Below are 21,742 nucleotides of genomic sequence, written 5' to 3'. Positions count from 1 at the left end.
GGAATGTAAAGCTGATCATTGATTCCAGATGCTGACCCTGAGTGTGGGGGGGTTCCTAAACCAGGGCTATTTGCAGCTGTGTGAGCTACAGCTGATGCCAAGGGGGAAAAAATCCAAGCTAAAGGGGAACAAGAAGCCCTTACATTACAGAAGTCAGCCTTTAATGGTTTTCTTTTACTCCGGCAGGACAATTTTTGCTGTAAAAGAGAGTCCAGAAACCAAATTACAAGCTTCTAGCTATGCTGCAGTAATAATGTTGCTTTCTTACAACATGCACTCCTTTGACAGAACAGCTCTCTTTGCAGACAAAGGAAACTTGGGCTTGTATTTCACAGTATCCTGCTGGATGTGAAGCTGTGGTGAGAGCCGGGAATAGTTTGGGGCTGAGTGCTGCTTTTCAAACTCAGGGCTAGTATAAAATATCTTTTTGTTTTTCACTAGCTCTTTACAGTCTCGTATTTGTTCTTGCGAAGGAAAATCTGTCAGTTCATGGGAACTGAAATGGAAGCCGTTGGTTTTTGTGACAGAGCTGCTAACCTGCCACTTCTCCTTTGCTTATACAATAGTCCATGCAGCCTTTCACCTTTATTGTGGTTTCCACACATGAGATTCAGAGAGGGGCTTTCAAAACCGCCCAGCCCTGAGCAGCATCGGAAGGGTCAGGCAGGTCCCAGCTGTGCCTGAGCACCCCGGTGAGCGGTGGAACCCCCTTTTTCCTGGCCAGGGGCCAAGAGGAAGTTCTGGGTTCCCAATTCTGCCTCTTTCTCAAGTGTTTGCAGGCCAATGTCCCCACGAGCGTTGCGGGCTCCCCTGGAGAGGGCAGCCGAGCATCGCTGAACGCGGGCGCGTGGCTGAGCTCCAGCAGCTGCTGGGAAACTCCTGAGCCACAAATAATGGCAGAGGGGAAATATGTGAAGCAAAGATTTGGAGAGCAGGAGATGTAACTGCTATTCAAAACCATCACGAATGGGGGCAACTGGGATCCAAGCAGGAGGGAAGGTTGAGTTCCTGCTTGGGAGAAGACGGGTTCATGGTGCTGGGATGGAGCTGTGGGAGGAGGATGTGGCTGCTCTGTAGGATGTCAGAGCGGGACCTGCGGCAGGGCAAGGGTGCGTCAGGGGGCTAAGGAACACGGCCCTTCCTTTGCAGCCTGTGCTCCTCACTATAGGTTGTATGGTCTTTACCCAACCGCAACGTGGCCAATTCCTTTGGGATTTTGGCCAAACTTGCCTCTACCCACTGACATGGAGCCTCAAGTAACAGGCGATGTTCTCCCCAGTGCTCTGGTGTCACCTGGCAGCTGTCCCTGCTTTCCAGCAGCAGCAGCATAACCTGCAAATAGTCCATTTTCAGGGGCACAGAGGTGAGGTTCTTGCTGTTAATAGGACCAGCAAGCATGTAGACAGCAGATTTCTGAGCTTGCCCTTAGACCTGCACGCAGCCAGGAATATCCAGATATTACCATGTCTGCCTCCTAGCTCTTTTCCTTCCCCTCCTCTCCCACTTCCCCAGAGAAATCTGGAAAAGACCCCGAATGTCTCTTGCCTCAAACACTGCAGGTACGTGGAGGAATTGGAGGGAGTGAGCAAATTATTTCAGTGAGTCGGAGGGCTAGGGTGGTTGTGAGATGTGGCACTAGCTAACAGTCAGAAGCAGAACACAAGACCCAGAGGGGAAGTGGGGAAGGAAAGAAAACCTGACACACGTTCACCAGAAGAATGTGAAAGAGAGCAAGAAACCCAAGGAAGGATTTGCACTGATGGATTTCCAGCCCAGGGGAATAAAACAGAATGGTACAAGACACCCAGATGAAACCAGAAGTGATGTGAAAGTAGGGGGAAGCAGGAGCCATCTGCAGCTGCACAAACTGCCCTGAGAGCTGGAGGGATGGGAAGCCCCCAAGCATCCCCAGCCTGTGATGTGAGCAGAAGGAGGTGAGTGGTTTGCGTTTGTTAACCCGTGGGGAGACCCTGCAGCCAAGGATCCTTTTTCTCACAGTAAAACACATCGTATCTTTGAGCCCACGGTGCTGACACGCACACAGGCAGTCTGGGGAGACTCCGCCATGCAGGATTTGTTGCAGGGAGATTCCCGGTGTTATTCAGGATAAACTGCAATGCAATGTGTAACAAAGGGTGGGAAAATTGGTTTTTAGGATGAATGCTTTCTTAACAAGAACACGAAAGGTAAGGTTTTAAATAGCAGACTGGGGACTAACTCTTTACAGCTGGTTTTAAGAAATATTAATGTTGGATACGTCAGAGGTATTTTCAAATATCTCGCAAGCATGAGTATGATACTGAGCTCTCAGGCTGAGCCTTCTGCATGAGTTAGTGTTTATTACGACTCCGTGCGTGGTGGTTTTGGTGGAGTGAGAGAAGTTCTGTCTTGCCATGCTTTGTACCCAAACTGGCGTTTGCAGTGCTGCTCTGCACCCACACACCCCTGTGCTTCGAATGCTGTCACCCCAAGCAGTCACACAGGGACAGAACTGGACTCTGAATAGAAATAAAGCGTATAGTCTTCAGTGTGGCATTTGTGCCAGACAGTTCTTACATCAGGGAGGTAACTCTGCTCAGCGTTATTCAATATGGTCAGAGGGACAAACCGGGATGAACAGCTATTTCCAAAATATTGGCAAAACTTCTCCTGCAACTAAAACCAGAAATCATGTACAAACCAAAATATTTGTAAAGCAAAAAGATATTTTACTTTTTCAGCAAGTGAAATGTCCAAGCATTAATGACAATTTTTACATAAATCACTTCACTTGTTCATGTTAGGTGATCACTTAAGACATTTTATTTTATTGTAAAGATCAAATCTCTCAGAAATTCTAGTGATTAAATATTCAAGACCGGTGCTTTCAGAGTGCTGCAGGCCCATTGCACTGGCTGATTGCAGCAGGAAAATTTAATTTTACATTATCTAAGCAACCTGTATGTTAACTTATTAATCACAAGGATTCTGAGATATCTCTGTAAATGAAGAAACCATCCCCAGTGATATTAGAAACGGTGCTGCTGCATGCAAGGCAGTGTAAATCTGACAGCTGAAATGAATTGCAGCAATGCACTGAAATGGAAAAGGACTTTTTTTACTTGTAGATTTAATTTCCACCGAAGCCAGTGGAATTATTAGGCTGGAGTGAGTGGGCTCACAAGCAGATCTAATGGGGGGAAGGTTTCTCTGCGGCTTCCGGGCAGACTTTGCAGTCAGTAAGGCTGTATCAGAAATATATTGCATTCCCAAATCTCTTATCTGCATTTTGTTCCTAATAGCTGGGCTGCTTGTTCATTCAGTACATTGCCTCCATTTGCTGCCTCCTGGGGCTATTGTTATTGGCACTGTCTGGGGGGGTTCTCCATTGCAAGAGACGGGGTTTCCATCGCTTTATTTTGGCAGAATATTCCCCACCCTGGGAGATCCTGCTGGCAGGAGACACTTTGCCATGCTGGTAGGAGAGTTAATCCTGTGCAAAGGTCCAGGAAATCCCCGCTCGGCTCCTGCAGCTCCCAGAGACCCCATCTCTCTGTGCCGCAGCCCCTTGGCTCTATAGGAGGGTAAGAAGCCCCTTCGCTCTTCCTTGCTGAGCTGAAACATCAGGCAGGGACTCTCTGGGCTAGTTGGGCTGGTTGTGGTGGGGATGCACAGTGGTGTCTGGGGCTGTAATTCCCAGGGAGGTGGAGCTGCTGCCCCTCAGAAGGGGATTTCCATCCTGGAAGTGGGATTTGCCCCATGGAGGATACTGCAGATCAGCTCTCCCCTGGGATCCAGATATGGGCTGGCTGTTTCCCAGGAGCTGAAGCATGCAGGATGCAGTGGGCATGAACAAACAAATGGTTGAATCCATGAGCCCATCTGACAAGAGAAAAATGTCCCCTGGGCAGGAAAAAGCAGCCTTATGGCCAAAAAAAAAAAAAGGAACAGGCAGTGCAAGGAGAGGGGCTCTTGGCAATGCCTGTGTTTGCATGCTCTGGAGCCTCTGCAAAAGAGATCTTGTGCTGGAGCAAAGCTCCGTGCTTTCCCTCACAGACACGGGAGCTGGAAGGAGGATTTGGGGGAGTTCAGTCAAAATTGCAAAGAGATTCATCCTTGTCATTCAGCCTGAGACACAACAGATGTGGGAAGAGAAGGTCTGGGCTGGCTGGCTCATTGCTACAAGCCCAGCACAGTATTTTGAACCTGAGGGCTTATCTGAATTATGTCAGTGTAATGGAGAGAGCTGTACCAGAACAGTCAGTGCAGGAGTTATTTTGCCATTATAACCAAATTCTCTCTCTCCCCAAGCAATGTGACATGAGGGATAGTGTTTTGCTGGCCATCAGTCTCTTGCCAAGTGTTCAGTGCAGTTTCCAAGCTCCTGAGTACGTTTGTTGGACATTGCACAACTGCAGATACTGAGAATTTAAGATGGTCCTGGGAATGCTGGCTGCAATTAATAGATGTCAAGGTGATGCTGGAGTCTGCTTAATTAAGAGATGTTTTGGTTTGGATGCTGGAGTTTTGGTTGGGGAGTTTTGGATACTTGAGGAGGCAGTTGCTGGCCCCTGGTGAGCCCCGAGATATGTCAAAGTCCATCTGTCTGCTAAATCTGCCTCTCTCTGGAGGGAGAGATGTTGTCAGCTTTAATAACAACAGTTAGTAGTTACTGCTACCCTTGTAGTGTTTCTGTGAAGAGCTGCAGGAAACAAGAGTGCTGAGATTACAGTGCAACATCTCCGGTCCTGCACGATTACCCCATGCCAGAGCCTGATGTAAGAGGAGAGAGGCTTGCTGCAATGCTGAGCCACATTTCAGCCCAAAGTCCAGGACTCCTCCAGTCTGATATGTCAAGAATTGCAAATCAGGGTTGAACTGCTCTGGCTGTAATATGCACCGAACGCCCTGCAACCCCCAGAGTTCGAGCCCCAACAGGCAGGCAGGAGCAAAGTGCTGGGGCTCAGACTCTTCTCCACGAGCTCCTGGGCAGCATCTCAAGTGCTTGGGGGCATTTTGCAACTACTGCAAAACACAGAAACAGTGATGCGTGCCAGGGCATGGGGAATCCCCGGGGAAGGAAGTAATGAAGACAGGTATAAAATACGTGTCACTGCTAAGATGTTGCGGACAGAAGTTTCTAGCGTGTTGGTCACTGCTGGTTATCGTCTCATCTAAAGACAGCTGTTGCCTTTACTGAATTTCAAAAAACAGACAGGGAAACCACAGATGGTTGGCTACAGGTGCCTGGAGCCCAGCAGCACAGAAGCCTGGCCCCTGCACCACCTGGGCGCTTGCTCCGCTCCCTGGGTAGCTGTAGCTATCACACATCCCATCTGCTGTGGCTCACATGTTTTGGACATTTCCTCTTTTGAAAGAGAGCTGAGGGCAGGGAGAGACGGTAGTTTGTTTGTTCTGGGGGAAAGGGAACACTGTCAGCTCAGTGCTTTCCTCCAGCAGTGGAAACTCATGGTCCCATTGCCTGGATGTGGGATCCTGGATACTCAAAGCCAGGTAGATGCTTTCGGGAAAGGGATTCCTGTCCCATGGGCTTTTGTAGCAGGGCGGTGCAACCTGCTGGTGTGTAGCACTTGGAACACAGCATCTCTCTGCTAATAAGGCACCTTCAGTTTATCCGAAAACCGCCTCTTCATCTGCTCTCTATAACCCCATCCAGGGTGACCTTGTTTCCCCTGTTACATGAGGCAACACAAGGCAGCTGAGCCCTCAGTGAAAGTGCATTTAGTTAAAGCACAAGTATAATCAAGAGCAAGAATGGAAGAAAAATAACATCTGAAGGACAAGGTCATCTGTGTAATGAAGATGAAGGGATTTAAATGCATTAAGCTGCAGAAGTGTAGAGAAAAACATGACTTTGCTGTCACAGAGTGCACTGAGCAGCTCAACATCTGCCTAGGGGAAAATAAGGCATTCCCTCCATCACATCTCTGCTGAAGCTAAAAATATTGCTAAAATTAACCTAAGCCTGGGCATGGACAGGAATTCTTAGGTTCAGGTGGTCTAACTCTTGCATGTCCCCATTTTTATGTCCAACTTGATGTCCCCATTTTTATGTCCAACTTGCACTCTAATATTGATGTTAAACAGTCACTTTTAATCACTCTGACCATGGGACAGACAGACTCATGACACAGGGATTATGGGGGGAGAAACACAACTTTAATGAGGCTGAGCTTTATAAAACTGCAACGGCCGAGCTTAAAATATAAAACCAGTCTTGTCATTTTGTGTGTTCAGACAGCTTTGGTGAAGACTAAATGCTTCAAAGTGCACTTTGTGTTCCCAGATGAGCCACACTGAGTCCTCGGCAGTGCAATATCCCTCATCCTTCTCCATCCCAGCCATCTCCCAGGGCAGCTTCACCCGGACAGGCTGTTCGCCAGGGCCTGTCTCCAGCCACGGCACAGTGTCACCGTGAGCAGTCCCTTCCACTGCTGCTGGCCCTGAGCAGTGAATCCCGGAGGACTGGTAAGAGCTGGCCCAGGATCTGTACAATTCTCAGCATTGCTGCTTCCCTCTTGTGGTGAGGAAACAGCCCGAGAGATGGATGTGGTACGGAGGTGTTACGGGCGTGGTACCTGTGGGCAGTGGTAGACAGGTCTCAGCCAAATCACCAGTGGGATAAAGCCTGGATCTCTGCTGGGAAAGTGTGGAAGTCAGCTCCAGCATTTGGGCTGTGGACCTGAAAGTAGGTCTCCCTGGGCTCTTTTTCTTTTGTGTGCTTCCCTCTAAAGGGAGGGATGTGTTCCAGTGGGTTGAATTTATTGCTCATTGTGCTCCTGTAAGTCCCCTTCCCCTTGGTCTTTTTCAGAGCATCTGAAGAACTGCAGAAGGAAGCAAAAACGCTGTCTGCAAGCGCCTGGCTCCGGTTAATTACAATGGATAGTTGTAAGATACATGAAAATGCCTCCAAATGCAGTGTGAACACCATGGAGTGCTTCATGGTCCTCAGCACGCAAGCGCAGAAGATAAGCATTGCCACACTGTGTGGCCTCTTTGGGACACTGTGCATTTTTGAGAACTCTTTGGTGCTGTACTTGATCTTCTCCTCCCCCAGGACAAGAAGAAAGCCTTCCTACCTCTTTATCAGCAGCCTGGCCTTGGCTGACATTCTGGCCAGCATCATCTTTGTCTGCAGTTTTGTTAACTTCCATGTCTTTAATGAAACCAATTTCTCTAAAGAAATGTTCCTGCTGCAGCTGGGAGGGGTGAACACGTCCTTCTCCGCCTCCCTGAGCAGCTTGCTGCTGACAGCCCTGGACCGTTACATCTCCATCAGCCGACCATCCAAATACAAGCTCCTCATGACGAGGAAGAGAGCATGGATAGCCCTAGGGGTGCTCTGGGTAACATGTGCGACCATTGCTTCCCTGCCCCTCTTGGGCTGGAATTGCTGCACGCTTGACTCGACGTGCTCCGAGCTGTTCCCATTTGTGGATGACAACTACCTGTCGAGCTGGATCTGCTTCATCATGGTCCTGCTGGGGTGCATCATCTACGCCTATGCGCACGTGCTATGGAGGGCTCACCAGCACGTGGCCTACATGGAGAAGCACCAAGCGCAGGCAGGAAAGCAAAACACCAGGATGAGGATGGACGTCATGCTGGCCAAGACCCTCTTCATGGTGCTGACTGTCCTTGTGCTGTGCTGGTCTCCGGTCCTCGTCCTCATGATCTACAGCATCTTTGCCATGCTGAACAATCACCTGCGCAAGGTGTTTGCCTTCTGCAGCACCCTCTGCCTGCTCAATTCCATGGTGAACCCCATTATTTATGCCCTGCGGAGCAAGGAGCTATATTCCTCCCTGAGGATGGTCTTGGCTCGGTTCAGGAGGCAGCTGAAGGCCCCTGAGGAAAGCCCAGAAGCAGAAAGCACCCGCAAGTCCTCCGTGATGGAGACTGTCTGTGAGGACATGCGCGTAACGTAGGGAGGCAGCCGTGGAAAGTCCCTGCTCGGGCTGGCAGAAACAGTCTGGATCACTTTTGTTTTTCTTTTCTATTCTTATGGAGGTCCTGGAAGATGAGGGATCAGAGGCCTGTCATGGAGCCAGCTCCTGCTGATGTTATTCTTAGACCCTGGGACATAAAGTGCCCAGACTTACACAGGCAGCTGGTCCCCAAGCTGCAGAGATACCGGTGCCATGTCAGTGTGCCAGCCATGAGGCAGCAGATAACGCCATGCCCCAGAACAGCAGAATCTAGTATTTTATGACAACTCCTCCTGCCTGGCCTCCCACCTGTCTACCAGTAACCTCCTAACCCAGTGGTATCTTCTTTACACTCCATAAAATACAGCAAACCTCAAGTGAAACACTCTGCAGACCTTCAGGTTCTTTAGAAATCCCCAGGTGTCACATAATTCTCTAAACCTCTTAACCGGGCACGGGCAGAGTTGTACAAGCACCATCAGCCAAGTGATAACAGCACATCGCTATGTAGCAGAGGTACATCTATTTATACCAGACTTGAACGCTGTTCAGGGGTGTTATGTATTAGCAGCATGGTGACAAAAGGGCTTCAGGTCCTGGCAAAGGTGGCAGAGAACAAGACCAAGTCGTGACGAGCTCCCACCAATGGTGAATGCCTCGCTGCAGAAGCAGGACTGGCAGCAGCAGGAGATACCTCGGCTTTTGCTGGGAAAGGTGGAGGTAGTTTCTCTGGACTCACTTGTGGACGGTCCTGGCTAATTGTATCTCACAGCATTTAGGATCGTGTTGATTTTAGCGTCTAACTCTTTATGGAAAACTGAAATACTCTCACTGTGGCTTATGGACTCTGTCGTTGTTGAGGATTTCGAGGCAGACAGGACCCTGCAGGCAGCACATTTCTTTCAGCAAATTTAAGGAAAGCTAACCTGTGCAACGCAGGCGTTTGTAGGGTGTTGTGTGATTAAACATTAAAGCCATTTTTCAGCCTTTTCTTTCATTAACCTCTGGGGCACAAACTCCTCCAGGCAACAAGTTTAAGCCCAAGCTGGGGCAGAGCGTGAGGCGTTTGATAGGGTGGGTTTTTTCCAAATTACACAAACACAGCAGCTTTAGCTGCAAAACATGCAAGGAGACCGAAGTGGGACAGGGCCCTTTGCCAGCGCCCCAGAGAGCAGCAGGGCTTCTGCCGGCTCCCAAAACGCCTCCGACGGGGATGAGCCTGGCTGGGCTGCCTGCGGCACGGCCACGAGGCCCTTGGACTCTGCCCTGTTTCCCCAGAGGATGCACCCGGCCTTCACGTGCGGGTTTTGGAGCCAGGGCCTGGGCCTGCTCCGGCGGCAGAAGAGGCCCGGGGGGAGAGGGGGGCTCTCATGGAGGCCAAGCCGCCATGGGGTCAACGCCATGGGGTCGCTCCTGGCTCCTCAAGGGGTGGACACAGAGGCTCAAAATCGCAGGAAGAGGCAGGCAGGCGGCTACAGTGCGGCAGAACCGGGCTGGGTGGGAGGAATGAGGCCGCCAGCCCCGCTGCCAGGCGGACCGCAGCCTCGAACCGGCGGCCCCAAGCTCCCCGTTTGCCTCGGTAGACACGGCGGCGCCGTTGCCTCGGTAGCCATGGCGGCGGCCGCGCTGACGTCACGCGGCAGCATGGCGGCCGCCGGCCTGCTCTGGCTGGCGGTCGCGTTGGGGCCGGTGTTGGCCGCGTCGCGCTACCGCCCGGACTGGGCCAGCCTGGACGCGAGGCCGCTGCCTGCCTGGTTCGACCAGGCCAAGGTGGGGGTGTTTGTGCACTGGGGGGTGTTCTCCGTCCCGGCCTGGGGCTCCGAGTGGTTCTGGTGGCACTGGCAGGGCGAGCACCGCGCCGACTACGAGCGCTTCGTACAGCGCCGGTACCCCCCCGACACCACCTACACGGACTTCGCGCCCCGCTTCACCGCCCACGACTTCCAGCCCCGCGAGTGGGCACAGCTCTTCCAGCGGGCTGGCGCCAGGTCAGCCTCAGGTGCTGGCGGGGGGGGGGGGGGTGTTGGGGTCCCTGAGGGGATGGAGGGGAGGTCTGGGGGGTCTCTGAGGGGACAGAGGGTCTCTGAGGGGACAGAGGGTCCCTGAGGGGATGGAGGGGTGGTCTGGGGGATCCCTGAGGGGACAGGAGGTCCCTGAGGGGACAGAGGGTCCCTGAGGGGATTGGAGGGGTGGTCTGGGGGATCCCTGAGGGGACAGGGGGTCCCTGAGGGGATGGAGGGGTGGTCTGGGGGGGTCCCTGAGGGGACGGGGTCCCTGAGGGGATGGAGGGGTGGTCTGGGGGGGTCCCTGAGGGGACAGGGGGTCCCTGAGGGGATGGAGGCGTGGCCTGGGGGGGTCCCTGAGGGGACAGAGGGTCCCTGAGGGGATGAGTGCCATGCCCAGGGGTCCCTGAGGGTATGGGGGAAGCCATTTCTGGGGATCTGTGAGGAAATGGGGGACCCTGGTCACCGAGCAGACGGAGGAGCCATGTCTGGGGGTCCCTGAGGGGATGTAAAGGCCCCGAGAGGATGGGGGGGCTGTTCCTGGGCTCCCCAAGAGGATGCAGGCATCCCTGAGGGGATGGAAGGGCCAAGTCTGAGGATCTCTGAGGGACTGGGGGTCTCTGAGCGGTGCTGGAGATCTCTGAGGGGTCATGCCCAGGGTGCTGAGGATATGGCAGGTGTTGCTGCTTCCTAAGCCTCGACTGTTCATTCTTTTCCAGCATTAAAATTCATTAAAAGCCTCTATTATTCTTGTAGTTCCTTCTAAATTTAAAGGGTAATGAAAGAGGGCTCCTCACAGCATGGTTATTCAGTCCCTTGCTTTTTTAGTGACTGGGTTTGCCAGTGAGGCTGGAAAGTATCTTAGGTAGTTCCTTTGTCATCCTGATCGAGTACTTTTTTTTTCCTCAGGTACGTGGTGCTGACCACAAAGCATCATGAAGGCTTCACCAACTGGGGGTCACCCATGTCCTGGAACTGGAATTCTCTGGATACAGGGCCCCACCGAGATCTTGTAGGAGAGCTGGGACAAGCCCTCAGGGAGAGGTATGGCACTGCCAAACAGCTGTTCCTTTCATCTGTGTGCATTGAATTCTCCTGGCTGTTCTTGACAAACAGCGGAAAATGATGAGTTTAGTATGACGAAAGTAGTGCTTCCAAAGTCATGAAATCTTCTTTGAAATAATAATGCCAGTAATCTAATCTGCCACTGGTTCTTAATCCCTACTGCCAGCCTAACTCTTTCCTCTGTGTTTTCTGTCCTCAGTAACATACGCTATGGACTGTATCATTCTCTGTTAGAGTGGTTTAATCCACTCTATCTAGCTGACAAAGAAAGCGGCTTCAAGACCCAGAACTTCGTTTTAAAGAAGACCATGCCAGAACTTTATGATCTTGTCTTAAAGTAAGAGCTGCAACCAGTTAGGAATCAAGAGCATTTCCTGGTTTCAATACTGTAGAGAAAGATGCAAAGTAGATGCAGAGAAGGGAGATAACAAATGTTAGTTTTTGCCAAGGCAAATCTGTTTACTTATCAGTGATGATTTGCGGTAATTAGAAAATGGGTTCACATTTGCCCTGCGGACAGTCTAATTTGTAGAATAAGGTAGGGACAAATTTTTCATGCAAGAGCAATTCCCTTTAATACTGCCTTTGTGCAGGGTGGCTTTGCAAGTGGAGCAAGCTGCTTAGTATTTAGTAGAGTAGAAGAGCGATTTCACTCTGAATTTACATCCTTGCCTTGCTTCCCCTTGTTGACAAAAATACAAGGCTTGGACACATGTTGCTCAGAATGGCCGTTATCCCAGGTCAAGAATGTGCCTCATAATTGCCTTTGTGATGCAAACTTCTGTTTTTTGGAAGAATTGCATCCTTTCTTGAGCCTTGATCAGCACATCATTCTTTGCTGCTGCAAGAACCTCACTTAAAGCTTTGAAGCAGAAAGTGATAGCATAAACCTCCCAGTAATGTCAGGCAATATGAAGAGGAAGTGAAGCTGGAGTCTTCGAGACACAAGAAACACAGTGCTTCCTTTGTGGTAGGAGTAAATAAGCCATTTTGAAATAACATTCGTCTCTCTGTTAGATATAAACCAGATTTGATTTGGTCGGATGGAGACTGGGAAGCTCCGGAATCATACTGGAATTCTACCTCTTTCCTTGCCTGGCTTTATAACGATAGTCCCGTCAAGGTATCACTTTCAGCTATCTCTCATGGCCGCTAGCATTTTATGGGTATGGAAGGTCTGGCAGCAGTGAGATATCAATGTGATCAAATCAGAAACCCGCTTGACAGATGCCAAATGTGCTTTATTCTTTCACAAAAAATAAGAAGCCTACACTGTGCTCCTATGAGAAGACTCTAGTGTCCTTTACAGCACACACGTGGGAGGCTCAGAGACCAGGAACCTTGTTGCCTAAACTTCTACCTGAGCGAACAGAGAGAGGTTCTCCCAGAGAGGGATTCAGCCTTCCCTGGAGGACACTCTCTCCCTTTCCATTGATTACACAGGGGGTTTTAGGTGCTTACCTCCTGACTTAGATGCCTTTGCTAACTTAGGAGGGATGAATGCAAGCTGAAAAGTCCAAGACAAAACATTCTCCCTACTGAGCTGAGTTTCTTCTTTCAGGACACCGTTGTTGTTAATGATCGTTGGTGTAATAACTGCTCTTGCCATCATGGAGGCTACTACAATTGTGCTGACAAATACAAGCCAGGGACCCTGCCAGCTCACAAGTGGGAGATGTGCTCCTCCATTGACAAGCTTTCCTGGGGCTATCGAAGCAACATGAACATTGCCGAGTTAATGGATGAAGCAAGTATCATTGAGGTAAGAAATCTGAAATCAAAATAACAGGTGTGGGGGAGTTACTGACATTTAGAGCTTTCCTTCATCATCCTACTTGCAGAAAGAGTTGTCATGTGTTTCATACAATCAGGCTGGAGTTTTAAAGGAGCAGCTGATGAGGACAAAGCCCTCCTCAGGTTTCTTTGTTGTCAGAGGTGAAGATAATGCAATTCATTACCACGGTTTATCTGTCACAGGAGCTAGTACAGACTGTGAGTTTTGGAGGCAACTACCTTCTTAATGTGGGACCTACAAAAGAAGGGGTGATTGTTCCCATCTTCCAAGAAAGACTTCTGGCCCTTGGGAGGTGGCTGGACACTAACGGGGAGGCAATTTATGAATCAAAGCCATGGAGAGTACAGATGGAGAACAGCACAGACACGGTCTGGTAAGGACTCCGTTGCTCAGACCATCTGGGCCGGGAGTTCCAGAGCTGATGTTTCTTTCTTATTTGTTCTTAAATTTGGTACATTCTGAAGTGTTGCCATCAGGTGCAGATGGTGTTTAGGTAATATCCTACAATTGGAGTGCTCAGTTACTGCGCTAGGGTGTTACCTGAGGAATATCTTGCTTGAAAGAAGAGAATAACAATCAGGACTTCATCTATCTTGCGTGATTTGAAAAATAAACAACTCTTCCTTTAAAAAAATTTGCAAGCTGCTGCTGTCAGGACTGTTTAAGCTGTGGTCCTGGCTAGTTTGAATGTCACAAATGTCATTCATCTAAACACATACAGTTTGTAAATGTAGCGATATTTGCTTTTAAGCTGTTATATAATAGTAATAGTACTAACAGTACCCAACTGTTAGATTTATACTGACTGAGAAAGACATAGTGAGTCAAGAGCCAGAAATTGCTACAAAATGGAATTATTCTTTTTCCTCAAGTGTGTCCAAGTCTAGAAATGCAGAGCAATTACCAGGATAAGGCAGCGTATCCGCTCCGTTGACTACAAGCTGAGGCAAGGACAGATTGGCAAATGACATTTGCTTTTAGGAAGCACGCACAGACTTTGTTTGGGTTTCATCAGCCAGTGCTGACTGGCTAAATGGTGGGTCCAAAGTGACAGATTTTGGAATGAGGGGAGAGTAGGTGACCCCTGTGTGGTGACAGTGGGCAAGCTGGTGTTGTCGTGCTGTCTGGACAGGTCAAGCTCGTGTCTGGTTCTCTCTGTTATGGGGCTCCTCACCTTGCTGAACTCTTTCTCTCTTAGGTACACTTCTAAGGGACCAGTTGTCTATGCCATCTTTCTGATCTGGCCTCAGGGCAATGTTTTGGAGCTATCCTCACCCACTCCATCCCCAGCGACACAAGTAAGGAACTTGGAAAAAAGATAACACACTCAGAGCCCATCTTGGGCACATGTGGGCTGGGAAGGTCCAACCTGACTTCATTTGGAAACTGGGGAGAGTGTGGAAGTTGTCATCCCATACTTCTTGTTCTGGGGTGCTCTGGCCTCCCTCCAGATCCTTGCAGCATCCCAGGTTATTCTCCAGGCTTTAGCTCACTGTTGACACAGAACATTGGAGGGGACTTGCCAGGACAGGCTCATAGTCTGCCATAGAATAGGCAGAGACACTTCTCCCCCAGAGTCTTTTGATCCTATTGACACAGGGAGGTGAAGTAAATAACAAGCCTCACACATAGAAGGGATCACTGGTATTGCATCTCAAATTCAAATCAGGTACACTACCCCTGTAATTGTAAGTGACGCAAATGCTAGAGTGCCCTTTGCTCTAAACAAACAGAGGTAAAGCCTTCTCAGTAAAAAAAAAAACCCACACATAACGAACTACAGTCAAAGGTTTGGCCCCAAAATATCCCATGTATTATCTTTTGTGCACTGTGAGTGATGGGTGGAAATGTGCAGGACTGCTTTGAGTGTGTGGGAAGTGCTGTACAGAGACTGCAAACATGTTTTGGGTGTACTGGGGTGTTCAAATGAGAAGTACCTGTGTGAGCTACAACTGAGTGTTTCCCCTGCCCTCCTCTGCAGGTGTCGATGTTGGGTTTTGCAGGGACTCTGAAGTGGCAGAAGTCCCCAGGTAAAGGACTGGTCATAACTTTGCCCTACATGCTTCCATCTCCTCTACCTCCTCAGTCTGGCTGGACTGTCAAGCTTGAGGGTGTGAAGTGACGTCTGCAGGGGGAAAGCAGCAATTTCCCTCTGCCTTTCTTTTAAATTGAGTCTTAAGAAGATTTTTCATTTATTGTTGAATAAATAGTTTTTCTCTTAAGAGAATCTCACTTCTAATCCCTTTTGCCTGTAAGCGATCTGTAAGATCAGTGGACCTTGTTTGGCAGCAAAGGACTGACCTCTCTGCTCAGCAGTGGGAAGCTGGGACATCCTTTGCAGTATTCTGCTGGGATGTGACAGCCCATCAGCCAAACATCTACACTTGGAACAAGAAGGTTTTTTGATATAAAGCTGGGCTTCTTGGCCGATGTTACTGCTTTGCTGCTGTGATTACAGGTGATGATGTTGGACAGACTCAGAGTTGGTGGGAGACTGAACAGAGTTAGTACGGGGCAGTTAAGAGGACCTGCTTTGGGGTATCAGGCCAGGCCACGCGGCACCTAGGTATTAGTGCATGAAGCTGCCTAGAGGATGCGTGTCTGCCAAGGAGGAGATGGACGTGTTAATGGTGAGAGGATTTGGACTGGTAGAGCAGCTCAGAGGACGTGGAGCAGTGGGAACTGTGTCCGTGTTCACGTGCGTGTCGCCAGCACTGGTGAGCCAGGCTACGCACGGCAGCAGGGTCCACACCTCCCAGGCAGTAGCAGGTCTTGCCATTTCCCTGGCTTAATTACTCATCAAAATTAATTTTGATAACCAGTGTGATACTCTTATATGAGGAATCATGAAGCCTTGCATGTGGTGGGCATGTTCTAATGAAGACCAACCACAGTGCCATCGCAGATTGCTGCGTATGATGTACTTGCATAAAAATAGTTCCTCGATAAGATGCATTGTATTGCTTCGGTATTGATTGAAACAGTTATGATCACATACTTCCATCACGAATAAATATAATGGAAGCTTGTTGTTTGAAGAGGTCTAGAAGAAATCAGCTATAGAAAATAATATTACAAATCCATTAACAAACTTTTATTTGTGTTCTGGTGGAGACAGCTATAAGCAGGAGAGTTTTTGTTCTTACGTGAATTTAACAGAGGACCCACAGTTCTGAACTGGACCTCTGACTTCTGCTGTTTCAGTGAAATAAGATTTCCTGTGTTGATGTTGAACTCCTCTATAAAGGGTTGAACGATACGTACTTAAATGATGGAACTGCGCATAACAGTGTGTATTTCTGCAGCACAGTTGTTGTGAAGGCCCCACAACGTTGCGTACAGGCTTTATTTTGTCACTGTGCAATGTGGTGCAAGCAAAATTTGCCAGAACGCTTAGAGTTTAGCACAGGCTAAGCCCCAGGGCTGGGACACGTGCTGAGCTGGTGGTGTAGGAGCTGTTACTCAACGGACAAATAACGATCTGTACTGACGAACCTCTGTGGACTTTGGAGAACTGGCACTGACTGCCAGAGACCCACTTACTCAAAGGAGCAGCACCCCTGGCTTCGGTGACGACGACGCTGTTATGAACACAGAGGGGGAGAAAAAAAAAAAGGGACAACGGAGCGATGGCCTTTTTGTCTCCCAACCCCATCACGCTGGTAACCTCTGGTGCGTGGAGGGGTCCCATCCAAAACAAACACGCCGTGTTTATTTAGCGCCACGAGCCAGCCGAAAAGCCATCCTATAAGTAGGCGGCCCCCGGAGCGACCGGGCAGTGCCGGTGTCGGAGGGAAACATGCCACAGTGCGCTACGGGATCGCTGTCGCGGGACGGCCCGCGGGGACAGGTACGGGTCGGGGTCTCTCTCTCGTAACCCCGACGGCGGCTCGGGAGCGGGCAGTGAGGGCATTTCACAGCCGGAGGGGACGGGGCCGGGGCTCCGCTGCCCCAGCTCCGGCTCCGGCTCCGAGCGTGGGGCGATCCCGGCTCCACGTGGAGATGGCGGTAGCGCCGCTGTCATGTGACCGTGAAGCCACACACCCCCCCCCCCCTTCGCCTTCTCGGGTCACGTGTGGAGGGTGGGGGTGGTCACGTGAGAGCGGACCAAGATGGTGGCGGCGCGGCGGCTGCTGCCGCGTTGGGCGGTAACGCTGCGGCCGGTGAGCGGGGCCGGGGGGCTCGGGGCCGGGGCTGGGGGGCTCGGCTGACGTTCTCCCTCTGTCCCCAGGTCAGCGCCGCGGCGGCGGCCGGAGCCTTCCCGAAGCGTGTGAAGGTGGTGGAGGTGGGGCCGCGCGACGGGCTGCAGAACGAGAAGGTACGGGCGGGCCTGGGAGCTCCTCAGCCCTTCCCGGTCCCTCTCTGAGGGGGGTTTCTCTAACCAGATACCCGTGAGGTGCCGTTGTGCCCCGCTGACAGGGTCGTGGGTTTGTTGTTTGTTTTTTTTTTAAACACCGCTTTTTGATGTTGAAAGCTGAGGGGTGGTGGTTTGCAGTGGTGGAAAAGTTTCTTGTGGAAATAATAACGTCAGGTCGTTTTTCTTTTCTTTTTCTTAGAACGTTGTACCAACACCAGTGAAGATCAACTTAATCAATATGCTGTCAGAGACAGGGCTTCCAGTTATAGAGGCCACCAGCTTTGTTTCCCCCAAATGGGTTCCTCAGGTCAGTATTCAAATGGGATTTACAATTGTATGTTATAAAAATGCCTAATAATAGATAGTAATCCAGTGAAAAGATTCTGCTGGCTCCGAAATCCTTGTTACTGTGGCTTGTAACTGGGCAAGAAGCAGCAAAGCCAAATAAAAGAGCTTGCAACATCCCAGGCATTCCCTTTGGACCTGGTAAAAGAGCAAATGTGCAGCTCAAATACAAACAGCTGGTTGTGCACGTGTTGGTGTTGGCTTGGCTGGGTGGCTGAACTATGATCCTTTGCAGGGCACAATGCTGTTTGCTCTTGAGAGGCCCATTTCTCTTATTCCTAAATATTTCTGTTCCCATTATAAAAAGGAATTTTAAAAATAATTTTAGAATTTGCAGAAGTGGTTGTTGTCACCCTTAGAAACCTTTCCGTGTTTACTTTGCAGATGGCTGACCATGCTGAAGTCATGCGAGGAATTAATAAGTTGCCTGGTATAAGTTATCCTGTGCTGACCCCTAATCTGAAAGGATTTCAGGCAGCGGTAAGAGATGGCAGCGTCTGAATGTTCACGGTGCCTCATGTGCAGAGTTGCCTACGAAGGAACATTTAAATAGTGATTAAGGGTGGGAAATGCAACTTCATTCTGGCAGGCAGCAGTCTCATCTTGTAGTTCCTTTCCAAGGGATCGTTTTGTTGGGGAAAGAGAAACCTCTTGTTTGTAATAGAAAACACCTTGATACATTTTCTATTATTAAAAAAAAAAAAGTAATCTATTTTGACAGTGATGCTTTCAGTCTTACCTGCATGTCCCACAGCTCTCCTGACTACATCCAGCTGATGTAGCTTTACTGCTGCATCTGTAACTTTACACTTTGTTTGAAGACAAACTTGCATGTGTCATCATGCTTTTGCTGTAGAATGAACTGAGAAAAGAATGGGGTTATTTGGGGAAAAATTGGGGAAAAAATATTTTTTACAAAATAAGAGAACTGTACTCATGGTTGTGCTTGTCATTTCCCTTGCAAGAGAAATCAGCTTGCTTTAATTTATGCTTTCTGTTGGCAGGTGGCAGCAGGGGCCAAAGAAGTGGCGATCTTTGGAGCAGCATCTGAGCTTTTCACCAAGAAGAACATCAACTGTTCCATAGATGAGAGTTTGGAGAGATTCAGTGAAGTGATGACCGCAGCGAGAGCAGCCAGCATTCCTGTCCGGGGGTAAGAAGTTCCTGCTGCGAACTTTGCATCGAGCAGGTCATGTGGAGAGGTGTGACTGCTTGAGTTTATCTCTTTGGAGTCCAGGCCGTACAGTGCTGGGGAGTGGGATTTCTTTTAAACATTACCTTTTTTTGGGGGGTGTCTCTCTACCTGGACGGTAGCAAGCAGTTGTGAGCTCAGTGCATTGAGAAGCATTAATTTGGAAACACCACCACACTAACAGAGTTTCAGATGCTGGCTTGGTGCAAAGCCTGCAGCACTCATGACAGTTTACACTCTTCCATTTGGATTCGCCCTTTGTGTAATTATTCTGTCTTCAGCCTTACCAAATGGTCCAAAATAATACTAGCTTCTTGGCAGACATTCCACATGGAATTGCGTAGATCCACAAACGTAGCAGTCCTGTGTACTCTCGTCTTGGCAAATTTTTCATGTCCATGGAAGAAGTAATTGTTGAGTAGTTAATTACATAAGCTTTGTCCACATGACTGATTTTTAGAATATGAAATTAATTCTTCCATTGTATAGAGCATGCAAGATGCAGCACAAGTCCTGACTAATTTGGCCATGATCTTGCTTTAGTTCTCTAGCTAAAAGTACATATTATTTTAATCATAGATACGTGTCCTGTGTCCTCGGATGTCCCTATGAAGGGAAGATTTCTACAGCTAAAGTTGCAGAGGTGAGTTCATCATAAATATAACCAGAATTTCTGAGACGTTTTTGTCTCCCTTTTGTGGATGTGAATTGGGCACTGGGGGCTGGAGGATGTGTCAAACCGTTTAACCAAAGACACAGGGAAGACCGGGGAAGGTTACAGCTAGCTGCCACCCCAGGGGGGAGGGAAGACTGAGTCTAGCTGCAATGGACAGGGGAATTCAGGGAGGTGTGGGGACCTGGAGACTTTTGATCTCGGAGAAGAGTCTCCTGGCTGTTGTCCCCATGGCTGTTGTGCTCCAGGGAAGCATACACTGATTCCTCTGTACAGCAGGTCTCCAGCTCTGGGGAAGGGAATGGCAAAGCTGCCTTTTCAGTAAGCATCTTGGGTTTTGGACAGGTCTCAAAGAAGATGTACTCAATGGGATGCTACGAGATTTCCCTGGGTGACACCATTGGTATTGGGACCCCAGGGAGCATGAAGGAGATGCTGACAGCAGTCATGAAAGAGGTGCCAGTTGGGGCCCTTGCTGTTCACTGCCATGATACCTACGGGCAAGCTCTTGCCAACATCTTGGTAGCACTTCAGGTAAGGTTCTTGCTTTCCTTGAGTTTTTTTTTGTGCTTGCTTGTGAACCATAGATTTGAGGAACAGGACCACAGTTTGTCCTTTAAGAGGAGTTTACTGATAGTGGTTTTGTTTGCAGATGGGTGTGAGTGTGGTTGATGCTTCTGTCGCTGGCCTTGGAGGCTGCCCCTACGCCCAAGGAGCATCAGGAAATGTTGCTACAGAGGACTTGGTGTACATGCTGAATGGCCTGGGAATCCACACGGTAAGCGCAAGCAGCTTTTGCCTGGAGCACCTGAGCCTCCCGCACAATGGCTCTGTTTGGGTTTCAGCAGGAGTTCAAAATTTGGCCCGGGGAGCCTGAGCATAGTGGGTACAGCTGGAGGATCACTCTGGGTCAGCCAGGCTGTGCCTGGGGGCCTTGTCTTGCCACACTAATCCCACCCCCACCCACCGGGAGCATTTCCTTCTCTCCCTTTTTCAGTGCTCTGCAATTTGGCACTTGCTCTCAGAATCACACTAGTGAGCAGCAGGCACTGAGGGCCTCGTTAATGTACCTTTAAAGGCTCCCTCACCGCCTCCTAGTCTCTCCCAGTGATGCCAGTTGTTAGTGGACAGCTTTATGTGGCAGAACCAGTACCAAGGCATGTCGTATCTTTTTTCCCGTGAAGGGTGTAGATCTGCAGAAGCTGATGGACACGGGCACGTTTATTTGCAATGCTCTCAACAGACGAACCAATTCCAAAGTGTCCCAGGCATCTTGCAGACTGTGATACTGAATCGCGTTTCTCCTTGGATTAAGAAGAAAGCAAGGATCTGGCATTGGCCGTGTTTCCCCTCTGTTCTGCTGCCTCTGATCTTCAGTGCTCCTTCCAGACTCAGTGCTTGAGAGGAAATGCATAATCCATCAGAATCTATAAAGAAATGAAAAAACCAAGAAGACTATATTCAACCTTGAAGGTGTTAGCCACTTGCCTTAGAGAAGGGAGGACATGGGTGGGCCGAGGGAGAAGTAGCGGCTGCAACACTTGCCTTCTCGCAGAGAGCTGCGGTCTTTGGTACCAGCTCAGAACAGCATCCGATAACTTCTGCCTTGAGAGTGTGTTGCCATAAACTCCCAGCAGAGGATAAACCACAGCTTTTCCAGTTAGAGCACTTCTCCAGGTCGGGCTTGACCCTTCTTCCTTTCTCTCTCCTTGCTACAAATGTTAAGATTGAAATCAAAAGTCTCCCCTTTGTCATTCACGTGTCAAGGGGCAACCTTGGACCTTCTGTCTTAGCATCTAGGGGTTGTAATAAAGGACTGTATCTGTTGTAAGATACTTTTAAATACTAGGAGTAATTATCACATTATTTAACATTCTAAACTATTAGAAATTTGGTTTAACTAAACCCATTAAAGAGCTTTTGCTGCTCGTTGGGTTCCAAGTGCCTCTTCTACCAGCACTCAATGTGGAAACGCTGCACCATCATGGGCTGTGGCCGATCCCCTGAGAGCAGACAGCGTGGAACACGCTGATTCTGTACGCACGGGTACTCCTCACGGTAGACAGGTCCTAGGGAAGTCTTCCCCCGTCTTCTATTTAAAATAATTTATTTAACAGTTTATTTGTGAGACCAGAGACAAGTGCAGAGACCTTGTAGCTGTGTGCTGCACCTTTCTCTGACCTTCCCAGCGTGCTGTATACGGGACCGTCCCTCCGGGTGTCTTCGCATCACTTCAATAAGCTGTAACACTTAAATAAACCGTAACACTGAAATAAGCTGCCTTCGGTGAATAAATCGGTGGGTTTCAGCCTGGGGCTCGGCGCCCTCCTCCCGCCGCTAGGGGGCGCTGCGCGATTGGATGCTCACTGCCCCTCCCCGCGGGG

General features: G+C 49.5%; 3 protein-coding genes across 4 annotated transcripts; all 3 read left to right on the top strand.

Moving 5' to 3' along the window:
* The first annotated feature begins 1,574 nt into the window (after window positions 1-1,574).
* On the top strand, window positions 1,575-8,980 carry CNR2 (cannabinoid receptor 2). The gene is made up of 2 exons (XM_069804509.1): window positions 1,575-1,934; window positions 6,287-8,980. The coding sequence occupies exon 2, from the start codon at window positions 6,879-6,881 to the stop codon at window positions 7,926-7,928; it is 1,050 nt and encodes a 349-aa protein (XP_069660610.1). The 5' UTR covers window positions 1,575-1,934; window positions 6,287-6,878; the 3' UTR covers window positions 7,929-8,980.
* Window positions 8,981-9,194: 214 nt separating this feature from the next.
* Window positions 9,195-15,829, top strand: FUCA1 (alpha-L-fucosidase 1). Its single transcript, XM_069803103.1, has 8 exons — window positions 9,195-9,916; window positions 10,841-10,975; window positions 11,196-11,333; window positions 12,014-12,119; window positions 12,558-12,758; window positions 12,974-13,164; window positions 13,990-14,089; window positions 14,773-15,829. The coding sequence occupies exons 1-8, from the start codon at window positions 9,210-9,212 to the stop codon at window positions 14,911-14,913; spliced, it is 1,719 nt and encodes a 572-aa protein (XP_069659204.1). The 5' UTR covers window positions 9,195-9,209; the 3' UTR covers window positions 14,914-15,829.
* Window positions 15,830-16,564: 735 nt separating this feature from the next.
* HMGCL (3-hydroxy-3-methylglutaryl-CoA lyase) lies at window positions 16,565-21,634 on the top strand. 2 transcript variants are annotated; one of them, XM_069803105.1, is made up of 9 exons: window positions 16,565-16,641; window positions 17,023-17,109; window positions 17,348-17,455; window positions 17,878-17,973; window positions 18,498-18,646; window positions 19,265-19,328; window positions 19,704-19,892; window positions 20,011-20,136; window positions 20,543-21,634. In XM_069803105.1, the coding sequence occupies exons 1-9, from the start codon at window positions 16,591-16,593 to the stop codon at window positions 20,642-20,644; spliced, it is 972 nt and encodes a 323-aa protein (XP_069659206.1). In that variant the 5' UTR covers window positions 16,565-16,590; the 3' UTR covers window positions 20,645-21,634. The 2 variants fall into 2 exon arrangements, with proteins under 2 accessions (XP_069659206.1, XP_069659205.1); XM_069803104.1 differs by lacking the exon at window positions 16,565-16,641 and adding an exon at window positions 16,855-16,954.
* Window positions 21,635-21,742: the final 108 nt, after the last annotated feature.

This window comes from Haliaeetus albicilla, chromosome 16 (assembly GCF_947461875.1).
Source record: "Haliaeetus albicilla chromosome 16, bHalAlb1.1, whole genome shotgun sequence".
In the NCBI taxonomy this organism is placed as follows: Eukaryota; Metazoa; Chordata; class Aves; order Accipitriformes; family Accipitridae; genus Haliaeetus; species Haliaeetus albicilla.
This window is presented reverse-complemented; position numbering and strand designations above follow the sequence as displayed.